General features: G+C 38.0%; 1 protein-coding gene across 6 annotated transcripts in view; it reads right to left on the reverse strand.

Annotated features, from left to right (window-relative positions):
* Window positions 1-2,494: 2,494 nt before the first annotated feature.
* LOC136862890 (spermatogenesis associated 6-like protein) overlaps window positions 2,495-16,860 on the reverse strand; it is a 220,983-nt gene continuing 206,617 nt past the window's right edge. For all 6 annotated transcript variants that reach the window (XM_067139169.2, XM_067139171.2, XM_067139166.2 and 3 more), the window contains one exon: window positions 2,495-3,373. In XM_067139169.2, coding sequence (XP_066995270.2) covers window positions 3,205-3,373 — 169 coding nt within the window. In that variant the 3' untranslated portion in view covers window positions 2,495-3,204. The remainder of the gene's footprint in view (window positions 3,374-16,860) is intronic.

A 16,860-nucleotide genomic window follows, 5' to 3' on the forward strand; every position in this document is an offset into this window, starting at 1 on the left:
TCAATACGGAATGATTCTAATATCTTGTAATATCTAAGGCATTCGATAGGGTAGATACAATACAATACAATAGATTTATTTTGTCTGGCAAGATTAAGGCCATGGGAGACTACTGACAAAAATGAGTGCAACTGGATTAGACAAAAGAGTGACTGAATGGGTGGCTACATTTCTAGAAAATATAACTCAGAGAATTAGAGTAGAGTAGGTGAAGCTTTATCTGACCCTGTAATAATTAAGAGGGGAATTCCTCAAGGCAGTATAATTGACCTTTATGTTTCCTTGTATATATCAATGATATGATAATGTTGTGAGATGGACAGTAAGCAATGGTATGATGATAAACGGGGTTAAAAGTCAGGTTGTGAGTTTCACGAATAGAAAAAGTCCTCTCGGTTTTAATTACTGCATTGATGGGGTGAAAGTTCCTTTCGGGGATCATTATAAATACCTAGGTGTTAATATAAGGAAGGATCTTCATTGAGGTAATAACATAAATATGATTGTAAATAAAGGGTGCAGATCTCTGCACATGGTTATGAGGGTATTTAGGAGTTGTTGTAAGGATATAAAGGAGAGGGCATGTAAGTCTCTGGTAAGACCCCAAACAGAGTACGGTTCCAGTGTATGGGACCCTCACCCTGATTACTTGATTCAAGGACTGGAAAAAATCCAAAGAAACGCAGCTCGATTTGTTCTGGGTGATTTCCGACAAAAGAGTAGCGTTACAAAAATGTTGCAAAGTTTGGGCTCGGAAGACTTGGGAGAAAGGGTACGAGCTGCTCGACTAAGTTGTATGTGATATAGCTGTTGATTCCCATAGGGAACCTGAAATATTTTCCCGAATGAGTAAATTTATAATACCAATATAAATGGTCCGTTATTGGACATTATAAATTTTCCAGCTAACTCGTTTCTGGTTGCCAGCGTTTCGCCCCCGTGTGCTATGAGCCCAAGTGGCTCCAAGTAGCCTACGCAGTGGCCTCCACGGTATGCACTAGCCATACGTCTTGGTGGGTGTGCTATTTACCAACTGATGAGCCCAACATAGCATACGGGGCGAAACGCTGGCAACCCGGAATGAGTTAGCTGGAAAATTTATAATGTCCAATAACGGACCATTAACATTGGCATTAAGTGGTATGTTCTGAGCTGTCAGTGGAGAGATGGCATGGAATAATATCAGTAGATGGATAAGTTTGAATGGTGTCTTTAAAAGTAGGGAGGATCACGATATGAAGATAAAGCTGGAATTCAGGAGGAGGGCATATATTTGTTTATACGAAGGGGAGTTAGGGACTGGAATTACTTACCAAGGGAGATGTTCAATAAATCTCCTATTTCCTTGCAGTGTTTCAAGAAAAGGCTACGAAAACAACACATAGGGAATCGGCCACATGGTTGACTGCCCTAAATACAGATCAGTAGTGATTGGCTGTCTCTAATACTTCCCAGTAATTTGATCACTCGCTGCTGCTTTTCCTTGCTGAAGCAGTTGGATTTCTCTGAAAATATCCTCATTTGTGATTGAGAAGCTTCTCGTTTCCTTTTGTGTATCTCTCTCTCTAACTTCTGTTTCAGTTTCCAACTCCTGACAATCTTCTACTGAATGTATGAATTCCCTAATAAATAGATTTGCTTTCTCATTACCTGTTAAAAAGCGATCAGGCCACTGGCTGCCACTGGTTTTCCGACAGACTTTCCTGTACGGGAATGAAAGCTGGGTGGACTCAGAATATCCAATTTATAAGATGGAATTAGTAGACACAAAGGAAGCAACAACGACTGCTGGCATGAGCATGTGGGAACAATAGCAGGAGGGTAATCAGAATGAGGAGTTGAGGCTAAGTTAGGAATAAAGTTTTGGATGACCACGTAGCCTACACATAAACCAGCTTCAGTGGTGGGATAGTGTGAGGCGAATGGACAGGTCATCTATGAGAGTAATGAATTTTGTCATGGAGGGTAAGAGAAGTAGAGGAAGACCAAAGTGATGATGGTTAGATACAGTCTTTGAAGATTTTAAGATTTGAGATATGGAACTGAACAATGCCACAGAACTAGCTACAAATAGAGGACTGTGGAGGTGCTCAGTTATGTAATTCACAGAGGCTTGCAGACAGAATGTTAAAAGCCATAACAGTCTATAATGAAGATGTATGTACTGTATGTTTAGAGCCCATACAAGAAGTCTTGCAATAATGACAAACTTTTTCTTTCCAATTGGTTTTACATCACACCAACTCTGACCGGTCTTATAGCGACAATGTGATTGGACAGGACTAGGACTGGGAAGGAAGCAACTCTGGCCTTAACTAAGGTACAGCTCCAGCATGGTGCCTGGTATGAAAATGGGTAACCACATAAAATCATCTTCAGAATTGCCATCTCTGGAATGTAAGTGAACAGCTACAAAGCCTGAATCACACAGGCAACTCGCTTGGCAATTACAAAATATGAGACATTGGGACAAAAGAAACACAAATTAATTTTATTGAACTTTTTAATGGAATCAAAACAAGTCAAAATATTTTTTTTTGCAACTCAGAGTAGTAGCCAAGTAGACTTCACATTCAGCTATCCGTGGATTAATAAAATATAAAAAAGGGTCTGACAATGACTTAAAAATTAACACTATAACACAGTTGAATACCATATACATTTCTTTTAACTAAAATTCTATCATTAACAACTTGTAATAAAATTAACGATTTTCAGAACTGTGGCCCATAGATAATTATATCTTAGCTGTCTTTTACAATGTATCAACAGAAATTAAATTACAAAATCATTAGGAGGTGAGATTTTCTTTCATTAACTGTGAAGTTTATATTCCTGTCTAGCTCTTAATTTTGTTCTTTCATAATTAAAATTCTATCATTAAGAACTTGTAATAAAATATAACAATTTTCAGAACTGTGGCCCAGAGATAATTATATCAGCTGTCTTTTACAATGTATCAACAGAAACTAAATTACAAAATCATTATGAGATGAGATTTTCTTTCATCAACTGCGAAGTTTACGTTCCTGTCTAGCTCTTAATTTTGTTCTTTCATAATTAAAATTCTATCATTAACAACTTGAAATAAAATATAACAATTTTCAGAACTGTCGCCCAGAGATAATTATATCTTAGTTGTCTTTTACAATGTATCAACAGGAACTAAATTACAAAATCATTAGGAGGTGAGATTTTCTTTCATCAACTGTGAAGTTTACGTTCCTGTCTAGCTCTTAATTTTGTTCTTTCATATAACGTACAATAAAATTTCTCCAGTGCTTCGTAAAAGGCTCCACGATATGATTCTTCATCATGGCCTTCTTGATCACTATCCAAGTATTGTGAGAGATGATCAACAGTAGAAATGTATCTACAAGAAATATAATGAACAGTTATGTACAAGATATAAATTAGAAAATTTATTTTATAATATATCTTAAAACAAACATATTTTAGACTGGCAGGGGCTGATGACCTAGGTGTTAGGCTCCTTAAACAACAACCATCATCATCATTTTAAACTGGTCACATAAATAGCTAATATAACTTAGAGCTCTTCAGTCTGCTGAAAACACTAATTGTAATACATAAAACATGTTACCTGTAAAAAAAAAACTGTTTAAACAAAGAATCTAAGCTACTAATGAATAGTCTGTGACCTTCAGCAACTGCTTCCGGACACTGGCGAGTACAGAAACATTTCTATAAGTTATAAGGTGACGACTGAATACTACTAAAATTGTTGTTATTACTTGTTCATAATATCAGCAACTCTCAATCACTGACAAGTTTATGCAATGTAAACACAACTGTACATACATACACATGATTTAAAGCAATTTCATGGAATCTGAGGATGTTCTTGTAGAACAAAACATGTCCTTCTTTGTTTAATAGTGTGTATCTTTTCACAGGTAAGTTTTAGTGTTATATGTGATATAATTAGTGTTTTTGACAGAATGAAAAGATTTAAAGTTATATTAACTAAGTTGACACTGGAAAATATGGTTTCCTTCTTAACAGATAAATAGCTGTAATTGAATCACAATCTTAAAACATGTAGCTCAGTTCATTTTGGTAAACATAGTTAAGATGTCTGTCTGTTAGGTCATCAGCCCAGAGGCTGGTTGGATCCTCAAATAGCACCACCAAAGGTTATGCGGTTATAAGAAAACCGCAAAAACCAATGGCAGCACCAAAATGAGGCGTACTAGGCAAGACGAGTGAGGTAGTTCGCCATTGCTTTCCTCAATGGGTCAGAAAGTGCTACTGCAGCACGACAGACCCTATGAGCAACACCTTTCATAACACTCAGATGCACTTGTTGTCCTCTGAATGTCATTACTCAGCACCACCCATACCCCAGCAGCTTCCATATTGTCACAGTCATGAATGAGACTGGGACGTCGGTGGAAGCTACATTTTACTCTGGCCTGTGCCAAGAGATGGATACAAAAGTACTGCATCCATCAAGAAATGGCAGCAGGCAAGATACTCTACTGAAATGTACTACCATATTTAATCTCAAATTTGTCTCTGGAATGCTTCACATATCCATGTCTGCCTCCGTAACTTAACGGTAAGCACTATAAGCTACTGGGTTTGATTCCCGGTACTGTCAAAAATGTAATATGGCAGGATGGCTGGTGAAAATGAAAACCTACAACCTGTTTTCCAGTCAATGACCGGGTCAGGGATGGGACGAATGAAGGCCCCAACTTGCGATGACGACAGGAACTGTGCCGGCTGCCGAAGCCTGTTGCACTTCTCAGGGGCAATGATTTGATGACTGACAGATGAAATGAAATGATATTGGAGTGTGTTGCTGGAATGAAAGATGACAGGGAAAACCGGCGTACAAAGAGAAAAACCTGTCCTGCCTCTGCTTTGTCCAGCACAAATCTCACATGGAGTGACCGGGATTTGAACCACGGTATCCAGCGGTGAGAGGCCGGCGTGCTGCCGCTTGTGCCATGGAGGCTCACTCAGGATGGCTGGTATGCAGTTAAAATGGTACATACAGCTCACCTCCATTGGGGGTGTGCCTGAAAATGAGCAAGTTTAGGATGACCCTAAATAATATTACTGTAGTGTCATTTGAATAGGTTCATTACATAAAAAGAAAACAAACTGTGCATACAACCACATTCTCATTCACACCACTGTAATTTGTAAGGAAGAATCTTGATGATGATGATGATGATGATGATGCTTACTGTTTAAAGGGGCCTAACATCTAGGTCATTGGCCCCTAATGGTACGAAATGAGACGAAATGTAATGACAATTTTAAAATCCAAAATCATCCACTGACCAGAATTAGGAAGAATCTTAACGCATATAAACCAAGATTTAATCTACACAAGTTAATGAACTTTAGAATCATGAGGTTGTCTTGAAAACAACCTTTCTTTAAAATAATTTTTGCTGCAGTCACATTTTGTGGAAATAATCTTTTGGAATTCTGCACCTTCTTGAGTTGTCTTGTAAAGATTATCCTTGTTTAATGCCCATGAGTCGATAACAAGAAAAATGTGATCTCTACTCTGCAAATCTGGCCATATCATCTCATCAAAGAACACTTTCAAATCATGTTTGGTCATGTTTAAGGATGTGCTTGCATATGCTCTCACGTTACATAAATCAATTGTCATGCTAAGTGGAAACCATCCATCAGGCTCAAAAACAAGAACATACAAATGTCGAAGTAGTGTACCAACCATTAAGAGAATTGGCATCATCATCATCATATATGAATCCATTATTGTTGCAACTGAACCAATGGCAACAAAGATAACCTTGCTTCCCCTAATGGCAAGAGTTCTTCCAGAATATAACTTTTCATTGAATCAGAATTGATCAGCATTTAGTATCTGTTCAGAAGAAGTAGTTATTTGGGCCATCAGTCCATACACTGGTTTGATGCAGCTCTCCATGCCACCGATTCGCGTGCTATTCTTTTCGTTTCGACATAACTACTACTTCCTACATCTATGTTTGTCATATTTATGCCTTGGTCTATCCCAGAAGTGCTCACGCTGGGTATTTTGTCCCGCAGGTACACAGCACCGTAAGCAGACGTTCAGGCGGGCAATTGGCATGCTATTCAGCCACAGTGACATCGTTACGTCACAGGCCGTGAAGGTTGAACGAAGTTCTCCCAGTCACTCTCGATCACTGCGGCCATACCAGAATTTGTAGTGGAGGCAAAAATAATGAAGGAAAGAGAGCCTCACCAAATCTGATGGCAGAGAGCCAGTAGGAAGAGCCTTTTGTTTTTGCAAACAGGAGACTGTGCAAAATGCCTCCTAAATGGGCAGTCTGTTATATCAAAGAGGTATAATATAGAATACCACTACATAATGAAACATGCTCATTCGTATGAAACTGTTCAGAGGTAAGATCTAATTAAAATGGCTGAAGATCTGAAGAAACATTTGACTGACATAACTTATTTATGTATTATCAAAGTTACAGTAGTAATATTCATCATTTTTTAACATTGGTGATAGGCAACAGAAAGGAATTATATATTCTATTCCTCTTTACAGACTGGAGAAGAATGGTCATATAGTGGTGCAACTTTATGGGCCAGCTACAGAATTCACTTGCTTAACTGCACAGCAGTTGAAACCTTTTACCATGGGACCATCATGAAAGAATGCATCAACATAGCTGTGGAATACGTATGCCCTACTCAAGGGAGCAAATTCAGTCAAATTAACCTGTCTCGAGCAACTACTGCTCAACACATAGAAGAAATTGGAGAAGATATTGAACGGCAACTGGCATTGAAGGCTAAAGAATTTATGGCTTATTCTATATGTTTTGACAAAAGTATTCATGCTGTTGACATAACAAGCCTTGCAATATTTATTCGAGGTGTGGAAAAAGATCTTCAAGTTACAGAAGAGCTATTGAATCTAATTGCTATGAAGGGTACCATTACTGGGGAGGACTTTTTTTTACGGCTGAGGAAGCTATATGGAAGGGGAATTACCGTGGAATACATTGGTGTCAGTAGATATCGACAGTGCTCCTGCAATGATAGGCAATAACATTGGTTTCTTGGCACATTTAAGGTCAAAATTACATTCAAGACATGAACTTGTTTCTACACACTGTGTTATTCACAAAGAGGCACATTTTGCCAAGACACTAAAATTTGACCATATTATGAATGTCGTGGTTAATGAAGTAAATTTTTTAAGGCATGCTGGTCCCACTCCTAGACAGTTCGTGAATTTCTGACCTCACTGGTAACAGATTATCAGGATATTCCTTATTTTTGTCATGTTAGGTGGCTAAGTAAGGGTAAGACTCCAAAGCGATTCATTTAGCTGATTGAAGAGACAAGGATATTCATGGATATGAAGGGAAAACCTGTTCCAGAACTTCCTTGATCCTACCTGGATCGTGACTTAGCCTTTCTTACAGATATCACCAGCCATCTGGATGCTCTTAATACATTATTGCAGGGTAGAGGTCAGACGATTATTACAATGTATGATAAAGTGCAGTCTGATATAGATGTTGATTCCCATAGGGAATCCAAAATATTTGTTCCAAATGAGTCAATTTATAATACCAACATAAATGGTTCGTTATCGGACATTATAAATTTTCCAGCTAACTCATTCCTGGTTGCCAGCGTTTTGCCCCCGTGTGCTAGGCTGGGCTCGTCAGTTGGTATCTAGCACACCTACCAAGACGCTGGTAGTGCATACCATGGAGGCCACTGCGTAGGCTAATTGTAGCCACCGGCAGTGCCAATGCACTATGAGAGACCCTGTCTCACTACCAAAAATTTATGCCTACCTGGCCACCAGGAATGAGTTAGCTAGAAAATTTATAATAATGTCCAATAACGGACCATTTATACTGGTATTATAAATTTACTCATTCAGAACAAATATTTCAGATTCCCTATGGGAATCAACATCTATATCATCTGATGGCCAGGCAGGCATCAATTTTTGGTAGTGAGACAGGGTCTCTCATAGTGCATTGGCACTGCTAGTGGCTACAATTAGCCTACGCAGTGGCCTCCACGGTATGCACTAGCCAGCGTCTTGGTAGATGTGCTAGGTACCAACTGACGAGCCCAGCCTAGCACACGGGGGTGAAACGCTGGCAACCAGGAATGAGTTAGCTGGAAAATTTGTAATGTCCAATAATGGACCATTTATACTGGTATTATAAATTTACTCATTCAGAACAAATATTTCAGATTCCCTATGGGAATCAACATCTATATCATCTGATGGCCAAGAAGGCATCAATTTTTGGTAGTGAGACAGGGTCTCTCATAGTGCATTGGCACTGCTAGTGGCTACAATTGGCCTACGCAGTGGCCTCCACGGTACGCACTAGCCAGCGTCTTGGTAGATGTGCTAGGTACCAACTGACAAGCCCAGCCTAGCACACGGGGGTGAAACGATGGCAACCAGGAATGAGTCAGCTGGAAAATTTATGATGTCCAATAACGGACCATTTATATTGGTATTATAAAGTGCAGTCTTTCAAATTCAAATGACCTGTGGAGAAAACAATTTCAAGATCAATTTACCATTCATTTTCTCAGTTTAAGTACTGTTGTAGCTGACATTGGTGATGATCACTGGCAGATTTTCATTCAGTCTCTCAATAAATTATTTGACGCATTTAATGAAAGATTTCATAAAATAGGTCACCTTCAATCATGTTTCCAGATATTTGCTCCACCATTTCCAACTGACTTTAACTCAGCACCCTCCGACAGCTTTCTCCATGAGAAGTCGAGAGTGATCCTTAATATAGTTAATATAGTTGATTATTCATTTCTTCAGCAAAATCGATTTCCATGTCTACACTGGTGAGCAACTACGATAATGAGCATTTATGGTTCCATGTATTTAAGGGAACAGATTTTCTCTGCCCTGAAAACACAGTATGTAAAAATAGACACAAGTCACCCTTGTTAAATGATCACTTAAACTATTTCATTTGGTTGCATTCTTGTAAAAATTTTGTCCTCAATATTCAGAGCTTTAGCATGCAGAAACAAAAAATATATTAAATTTTGAATTGAAAGAGGAAATTTGGTGACTACAATAAGAGACATGGGAGGTGACAGAGAGAGCAGAAGAAGTGAAGGACAGTAAACTTTCATGTAAGTATTAATGTTTGAAGGGCTGATTTTATTTTGTTTTACGAGGATCGAGTCATAAGTCATAGCAACTTTTTTTTTTCCTAGCGAACAGGAGACAACATGGAAAATCTTAAGATATGCATTTGGAAATATAGGGCATGTACTTATGTACAGTGCCTGAAGACAAATTCTGACTTAGGAGATTCTTGTAGGAAAGTGACAGAACATAGACCATTGGTAAACACTGTTTTATTATGGTATGGACAGCAAATACACAAGACTACGTACAAAGGACAGGTCTCCACTGGTTACAGACCTTCGAAATAATCATCCAAGGTTTCCACTGTGCACTGCCAGCAGTGGGGCAGGCGCTAAATACCATTCGCTGCATGTGTATCGCTAACGTGTGACACCTCTCTCCGAAATGCTGTTACGATGTCCTCTTTGTTAACAAACCATTGTCCACCTAATGCTTCCCGCAGCTCTGCATGGCATTGGCGTGCATTTCTGCCGCGGAGAACTGCTATTTTAATGTACGATCGTTGCTCCTGCTTGTTGACATCCATTCTGTGATGCCCCCCTCACACACTGAAATTGGGGGCATGCTTAGACTCACACTATTGTTTACGTACACCATCTAGTGGCATCATACGCAAGTATATACCGTATGTTTCCAAATGCATATCTTAGACTTTCCGTGTTGTCTCCTGTTCGCGATAAAAAAAATAGTTGCCATGACTTATGACTTGACCTACGTATTTCCATTGGAGAAAAATCCACATCATTTTCAATTCCGTTCTAAGAAATAAGTTAACAATGATGCTTTCGTGGCCCGTACTTGTAGACTATCTGCAAGAAATAAGTTTGCTGCAGTTTATGTATTTTGACTGGATACAATAAAGAATTACAACCTCAAATATTTTTGTACCATACGTAATGAATTGCAGTTTTCACTGTTATATTTGCAGAGGTGCTTTAGAAACATTTCTAATATAACATGCAGTTAAGGTGGATTGGCTATCGCTTGTGATTGCTTGCCAACAATCCAATCATGCTTACCAGGAATAACTCAGTTAGGTTATTTATTTGAAGGCAAACTACATATCTATTTGGTAGATGCATTTACATTGTTGTTATACTTTGACCTTGGATAGTAAATATCTGTGTCCTCACTTGCCATTTACAGGCTAGCTATTATCATCATCAGACGCCTTATAAGTTATAAGTACCATTTTCAAAAATTCAGTGGACAGAGAAAGTCACATAACACTACAACACTGTGAAAAATCAAGCATTAAACTTTGTTGAATTATGTAGATATATTACATTTTGCTGAATGAATAACAGGAATTTTTCTTTTATTAATGGAAATACTATTATTCCCATCCAAGGAATTGTAACGTATAGCTTGAAGGCTTAAACCCCGAATCTTCACAAATTGTAATACAAAAATTGTAACAGTCTTGTGCTTCTTGTTTAAAGGGGCCTAACATCTAGGTCATTGGCCCTTGTAACATGTCAGTTTTCTTTGCATGTATAAATATAAGAAATTAAACTGACTGTTTATATCAAGCACAGTATAAATCAAACTGCAATATCTTGAGATTTTTTTTGTGATTATAGCATGCCACTTTTTAAAATATTGTAACCCAATCAACATTTCACAGAGAAGTGGAGGAGAGCTTCGTACCCACAATCGACCGTCACTGCTTCACTTCCCTGCTATGTGCGTTCGCTCTCTCACTTCACTGTGACGTACGTTTGCTGCGTAAGCTGCCCGCATTTACGTCACGCCAGCCCAGCTGTGCACCTCTGGTCTACCCCTACCATTCTTACTGTCTACACTTTCCCCCAAAACTAACTGAACAAGTCCTGAGTGTCTTACAATGCGTCCTGTCATTCCATCTCTTCTTCTGGTCAAATTTCCCCAAATCATTCTCATCTCCCCAATTAAATTCAGTATCTCTCCAGTCATGATTCCATATTTATCCGCATCACCTTATTATTCTTTAACACCACATTTCAAAAGCTTGTATTCTCTTTCTTTCTGAGCCAGTTATTGTTCATGTTTCACTTCCATACAATGCTTTTTAAAAAAATGCTATTTGTTCAGGGCGTCGACCTAGAAAGATGCTGCACTCACGACTGAAGTCTTCATAAATATCTTTCTAATTCCTATATCAATGTTCGAAGTAAATAAATTTATTTTCTTAAGAAAGGTCTTTCTTGCTTGTGCTAGTCTGAATTTTATGTCCTCCTTACTTCTGCTATTGTTTGTATTCCATTCCCTAAATAACAATATTTATCTACTTCCTTTAAGACTTCATTTCTTTACACATTGGCCGCCACCTAATGCACATGTGCACCATGTTGTTCCCATACTACATGCCAATGACGCATATGTACGCCACTGTATATGATCCGGCACTGTGATTGGGGTTTGTACTTCTGTAACAGCACTCAGAATGGGGTTGAGTTACATGTTTGATGTTTTTTCATGTGCATGTGAAAAACATTCACTTGTAATGTTATAACTTTTTTTTTTTGCTGTTTTGGTTTACGTCGCACCGACACAGATAGGTCTTATATCGACGATGGGACAGGAAAGGCCTAGGAATGGGAAGGAAGCGGTCATGGCCTTAATTAAGGTACAGCCCCAGCATTTGCCTGGTGTGAAAATGGGAAACCATGGAACACCATCTTCAGGGCTGCCGACAGTGGGGTTCGAACCCATTATCTCCCAGATGCGACCTCACAGCTGCGCGCTCCTAACCGCATGGCCAACTCGCCCGGTGTATGTTAAATCTACCATCTACATCCTTCTAACTAATAAAAAGAAAAGAAGAACATATCGGCTCCTAAGATGATTTATAGGTTTACTAGCAAGATACCCATGCTTCGCAAGGGTTTTAAAATTAAAGTTATTATTGAAAGTTTTACATTTTGGAGAGTCCACTGTCAGCTGAGCCTGTAAAATACACCCTCAGTTCGTACGTCAACAAAAGGTTTTGGGGAAATGATTATTTATTTTCTGATTTAACACACATTTGAACCCCATACGGAAGAATTTGAATTTTTTAAACCCTATCTTATTTAACATCTAGGATGTAAAAGCGACCAATCCATGAAATTTTTATTTTGTACGTTGAACAGTAATGGAGGAATGAATACTTTTTAAGGGGTGAACATTTTGAAATATTTATTAACAGCTTCGATATTGTACCGGGAAATGATCAGGGATTGGGGCATGAGAATCTACACTTAGGGGTGGAGTGTTCTTATGGAGTAGGTACAGAGAGGCATATGCAGAGTGAAAGAATAGGTGTGCTTAAAATTCAATTTATTCATTACTATGAATTGATGTGTAATGTTTCCTATTATTCCTGCTCAAAAAATTTGTATCGTAGGTGAATTATTAAAGCAAAATATTTCATTGATGATTGTCTTTCATCTCGATGTTTGAAAACAATTCATCATAAATTAATTGAAACAAATATCTTTTGTTTAAAATTGGAAATTCAAAATATCAGAGTTATTTCTTACAGTCTTTCTAAATAACTTTAACATAAATATTATTTTCACTTCAAAATAAATATTTCTACACTTCCAAAGTTTATGAAGATTTTTCCTACAGTCTTTCTAAGTATTGAAATTTAACACTTTGAAAATAACACAAAATCAATCTGGTTTCCAATGAGCATTATATTAACTGTCTGTACAACTGCCAACAAAATCACTGACTTTATCATTCCACTTAAAAGAAAGCTAGTCTGGTGGAATTTCATGCACTTGTTCTGAAAAATGATTTTAAATGCACATCATATCACTTATAATCACTGGAACTCAGGACCGGAATGTAGATCGATGCTGTTCAGCGAACAGCAAGTTGATATCATAGGCAGCCGATGTCGTGAAGTCATCCCTATGGCACCACGTTCCACTTCCCACGTTGAAACCACGTTGAAACCACGTTCCATATCCCTCGTAGATACATCCCACGTCAACTCGAGATAACAGCGGGTAGATATGATTTTTTTTTTTTTAAAGGCACTCTTCAGGATTTCACGCATTACCATGTGGTATAGCGAACACGTGAAAGTTCAACTGACTAGAATTGCTTAGTAGTGTCCTATTCAGAATAACTCATATTTGCGTATCATAAAATGGGCACGGTATTTTGTTATGTGCATTTGTTCACTGTTCTTAATACTGGCGCAAAGGTACGAAAGCTCATTTAATTGGAACCACTGTTGGTATGGAAAAACAGAGTTCTAACATAATTACAGGTATTACACACGAAGAAAAAGATTTATTCACTATAGAAAAATGTTGTAAACCGTGAATGTTTATATGTTCTAATGCATAGAATGTTATGAAACGTCTAATGCGACTCTGTCTTATTCACTCGTGATGAGTGTTATTATCTTATTTAAATTCAAATAAACTTTAAATAAATATGTCTCTTCAAGCAATGCAGTTATTTGTTTTAATAGACCGAATATTTATGTAGCTCACTAGAAAATTGCGTTAATGTGCACACGCTTCATGAATGTTCCAAGTTGAACTAACTCTGATGCAAGTACAAGATATGACCATTCCCTTCCAATCGAGTTGAAAATCAAATTATCGTGTCACAATATAAGTTAATGTCCCCCATCCTCAAAATACTCTTAGAATTACGAGAAGACTAAGTTCGTATCTCAATGGTTGAAAAGTTTTTAAGTCCAAGAAGTAACACTTTAAAATAAGTTTGTTGATGATAATTACAGTAGAGTTCCCGCTTACGAATTCCCTCGCGATGACTAAGTTCGAGCCTTGGCGGAGACACTCGTGTATGACAGCATGCTCTACCTTCTGCTGCGAGTTGTGAACTGTCTTTACTTGGCAAAACCTTGTCCTTTTATATGATTCTGCCGGGTCTGACTTAACCTCCTTAAGGCAGAATTGATTTCCTTCAAGGTCGAATTACTAACAAATCCCTAGGCTGATTTATTTGAAATTTAAATACATTGGCTTTCAAATGATGGGCTACAATATGATACATTTCATTATTTGATATCTTTTCTGGATCAAAAGATAGTAAAATATGTTCTAGTTGTTTCCAGGCTATCACACGATGTACATGTGATAAGTGCATCATAGCAGGTCAGCTCCCTTGCGTAGAGCTCATGACGTAGTCACCTCACTTGCTGAACGCAAGTCCTGGCCGTGACGTGGCAATGCTTCTTGCTGAATTAAATTATATTCCAGACTGCTGATGGTTCCTGGTGCAATATGGAAAACCACCCTTCATAAAAAAATTTAATTCGTGCTCAAACCGGTTTTGGAAGAATGGATATTGTGTTTTTGAGAGTCAACTACCCTCTATGCGGTATATTACACCCAGGACATAAAAGAATAGCTTTCTCGTAAAATTACAACTTCGTACGCCAAACAGTTTTGGAGGGATGAATAATTTAGTTTATGGAGCTAACCTCATTTGACACTTTAGTGGTTGAACATTTAAAAATATTTCCTATTTCACACATAGGATTTAAAATATGTACCATTATTTGGAATTTTGTCTTCATACGTTAAACCATTCGGAGGAAGGAATTAATACATTTGTTTTCAGATCTTAATCCCCATTTAACTTTTTGAGGGGTTAAATTTGTTTCAAACCTTCTGTTATTTTATCATTTGACATTCTAACTTCATAATTCCAACAGTCTTATAAAAACGTACATTTTTGTCATCATTCCTCATCCCCCAGTCGAAACCCCTAAGCGGTGTATACTTTTAAGTCCACTTCATATTTGTATCCTCATACAAAGAATTCAAGTCCTTTTATACACCCTTAAGTTGATTCGCTCCTCCTCCCACCCAACAAAGAATGCATGTTTCTATATTTTTAAAGTAGATTCTAAATACCAATTTTCACGTCCGTAACATCCTTCGTTTTTGTGATACACAGATCCTCATACAAAGAATTAAACTCATTTTTCATTTCATTTACCCACCCTTAATTGGATTTTCTGAAAACAAAAGAATACGTGTTTCTTTATTTTTAAAGAAGATTCCAGAAACAAATTTTTATGTCTATAACACGTTCAGTTTTTAAAATATAAGTATCCTCATGAAAATAATTCAACTCCTTTTCAGTCCTTTTTACACTCCCTTTAAGTGGATTTTACGAAAACTAAAAATACGCGTTTCTTTATTTTTACAGGAGATTCCAAATACCAATTTTCACGTCTGTAATATCTTCAGATTTTGAGATACCAGTATCCTAATAAAAAATTATTCACAGTGTTCCCCCATGCTGGTACTAATCACAAGTAGTTTCATGGTTCTGATGCAATCATCCCTTGGTCACCCCTTTTAGTCTCCTCTTACTACAGCAGGGGATACCATGGATGTATTCTTCGTCTGCGTCCTCCACCCACAGGGGGTAGACAAAGAGAAAAAAGAAGGAAAAAGTAGGGATCCGTCACTTCGAAAAATGAAGTAATGGACGAAGAAAGGCAAAGGCCACGAAGGGCGTGAAAATGAAAGACTCCCTAGGCCTTGAATGCTCTAATACCATCGGGGTCGGAAAAGAACAAGAGTTGACCAAGGGAGGTCAGACAGGATAGATGAAAGTGAGGAGCCTGGCACAAGTAAGTGGAAGCTATGCCAGGACTCAGCTAAGGGCCCCGTGGTCGCCAACCCACGCTCCCAAGTAGAGAGCCCCAGGGGCCCCTTTTAGTCGCCTATGACAGGCAGGGGATACCGTGGGTGTATTCTTTATCTGCGTCCCCCACCCACAGGGGGCAGTATTAAAATTAACATACCTTACCCAAGCTAGCTGGCCTGTTGTCGTAAGTATTGCTTACAAGTTATTAATCTCATTATTGGTCCGTATTGATATCTTTTTACTTAAAACTTTTTTTGAATAACCACCCTTTTTGATTCAAGAAAGTTTTAAGTAAAAAAAATAAAAGTGTATACTGCTGTCTGTGGAGGGCCCACAGACCCACCCCATTCCCAGGACAAGGAAGCTCAAGTGCATGGGTCAACCAAGTGACTTAAACTTGTCTGGGGTAGCTTTCTTTCGCGCTGGCAAGGAAACCCAGCTCACTGGAGAAGCTGAACTGGGGTAGTGCGAGCGGATTGTCAAGACAGCTGTACTTGGCTTGGCTTATATGTTCACAGTTTTTTTAACTTTATAAAAAGCGTTCTGAGGAATAATAAGAAAATGTAAATATAAGTTATTTACCCCCGCAGCACTGGGGTAGATGGGGCTCAGTGCACACCACTGGCTTCATGTTTTCCTACATTTCTTCTGAAGACAAACTTATCTTCTCCCAATTCAGCTCCAATTTTTTTTTTTTTTTTTTTTTTTCCATTACATGTTAGAATGTTAAAATTTTGCACGCATGAGGTATAAAACTAATGTTGTAGCAGTTGTCACACTTGTCAGCACCTGCTTTCTCGGAAACAGGTATAAGAATGTTCTGTTTAAAATTCGATGGCACTTCGCCAGTATCACACATCTTATACACTAAACGAAATGATCTCAACAAGCTGGATTCTGGAGTAAAATTGTGTAAATGAATGAAATGTCTTAGGTAAGTAACAAATTCTTTGGCTTTTGCTTGCACATCAGCAGCACATTTATGGCCAATTTTTGTGTGTATTCAAAATGAAGATTAACTTGTTTTTCTCTTTAATCTTTTGACCCAAGGGTTGAATGATTTAAGCAATAAT

This window comes from Anabrus simplex, chromosome 2 (assembly GCF_040414725.1).
Source record: "Anabrus simplex isolate iqAnaSimp1 chromosome 2, ASM4041472v1, whole genome shotgun sequence".
NCBI lineage: Eukaryota > Metazoa > Arthropoda > Insecta > Orthoptera > Tettigoniidae > Anabrus > Anabrus simplex.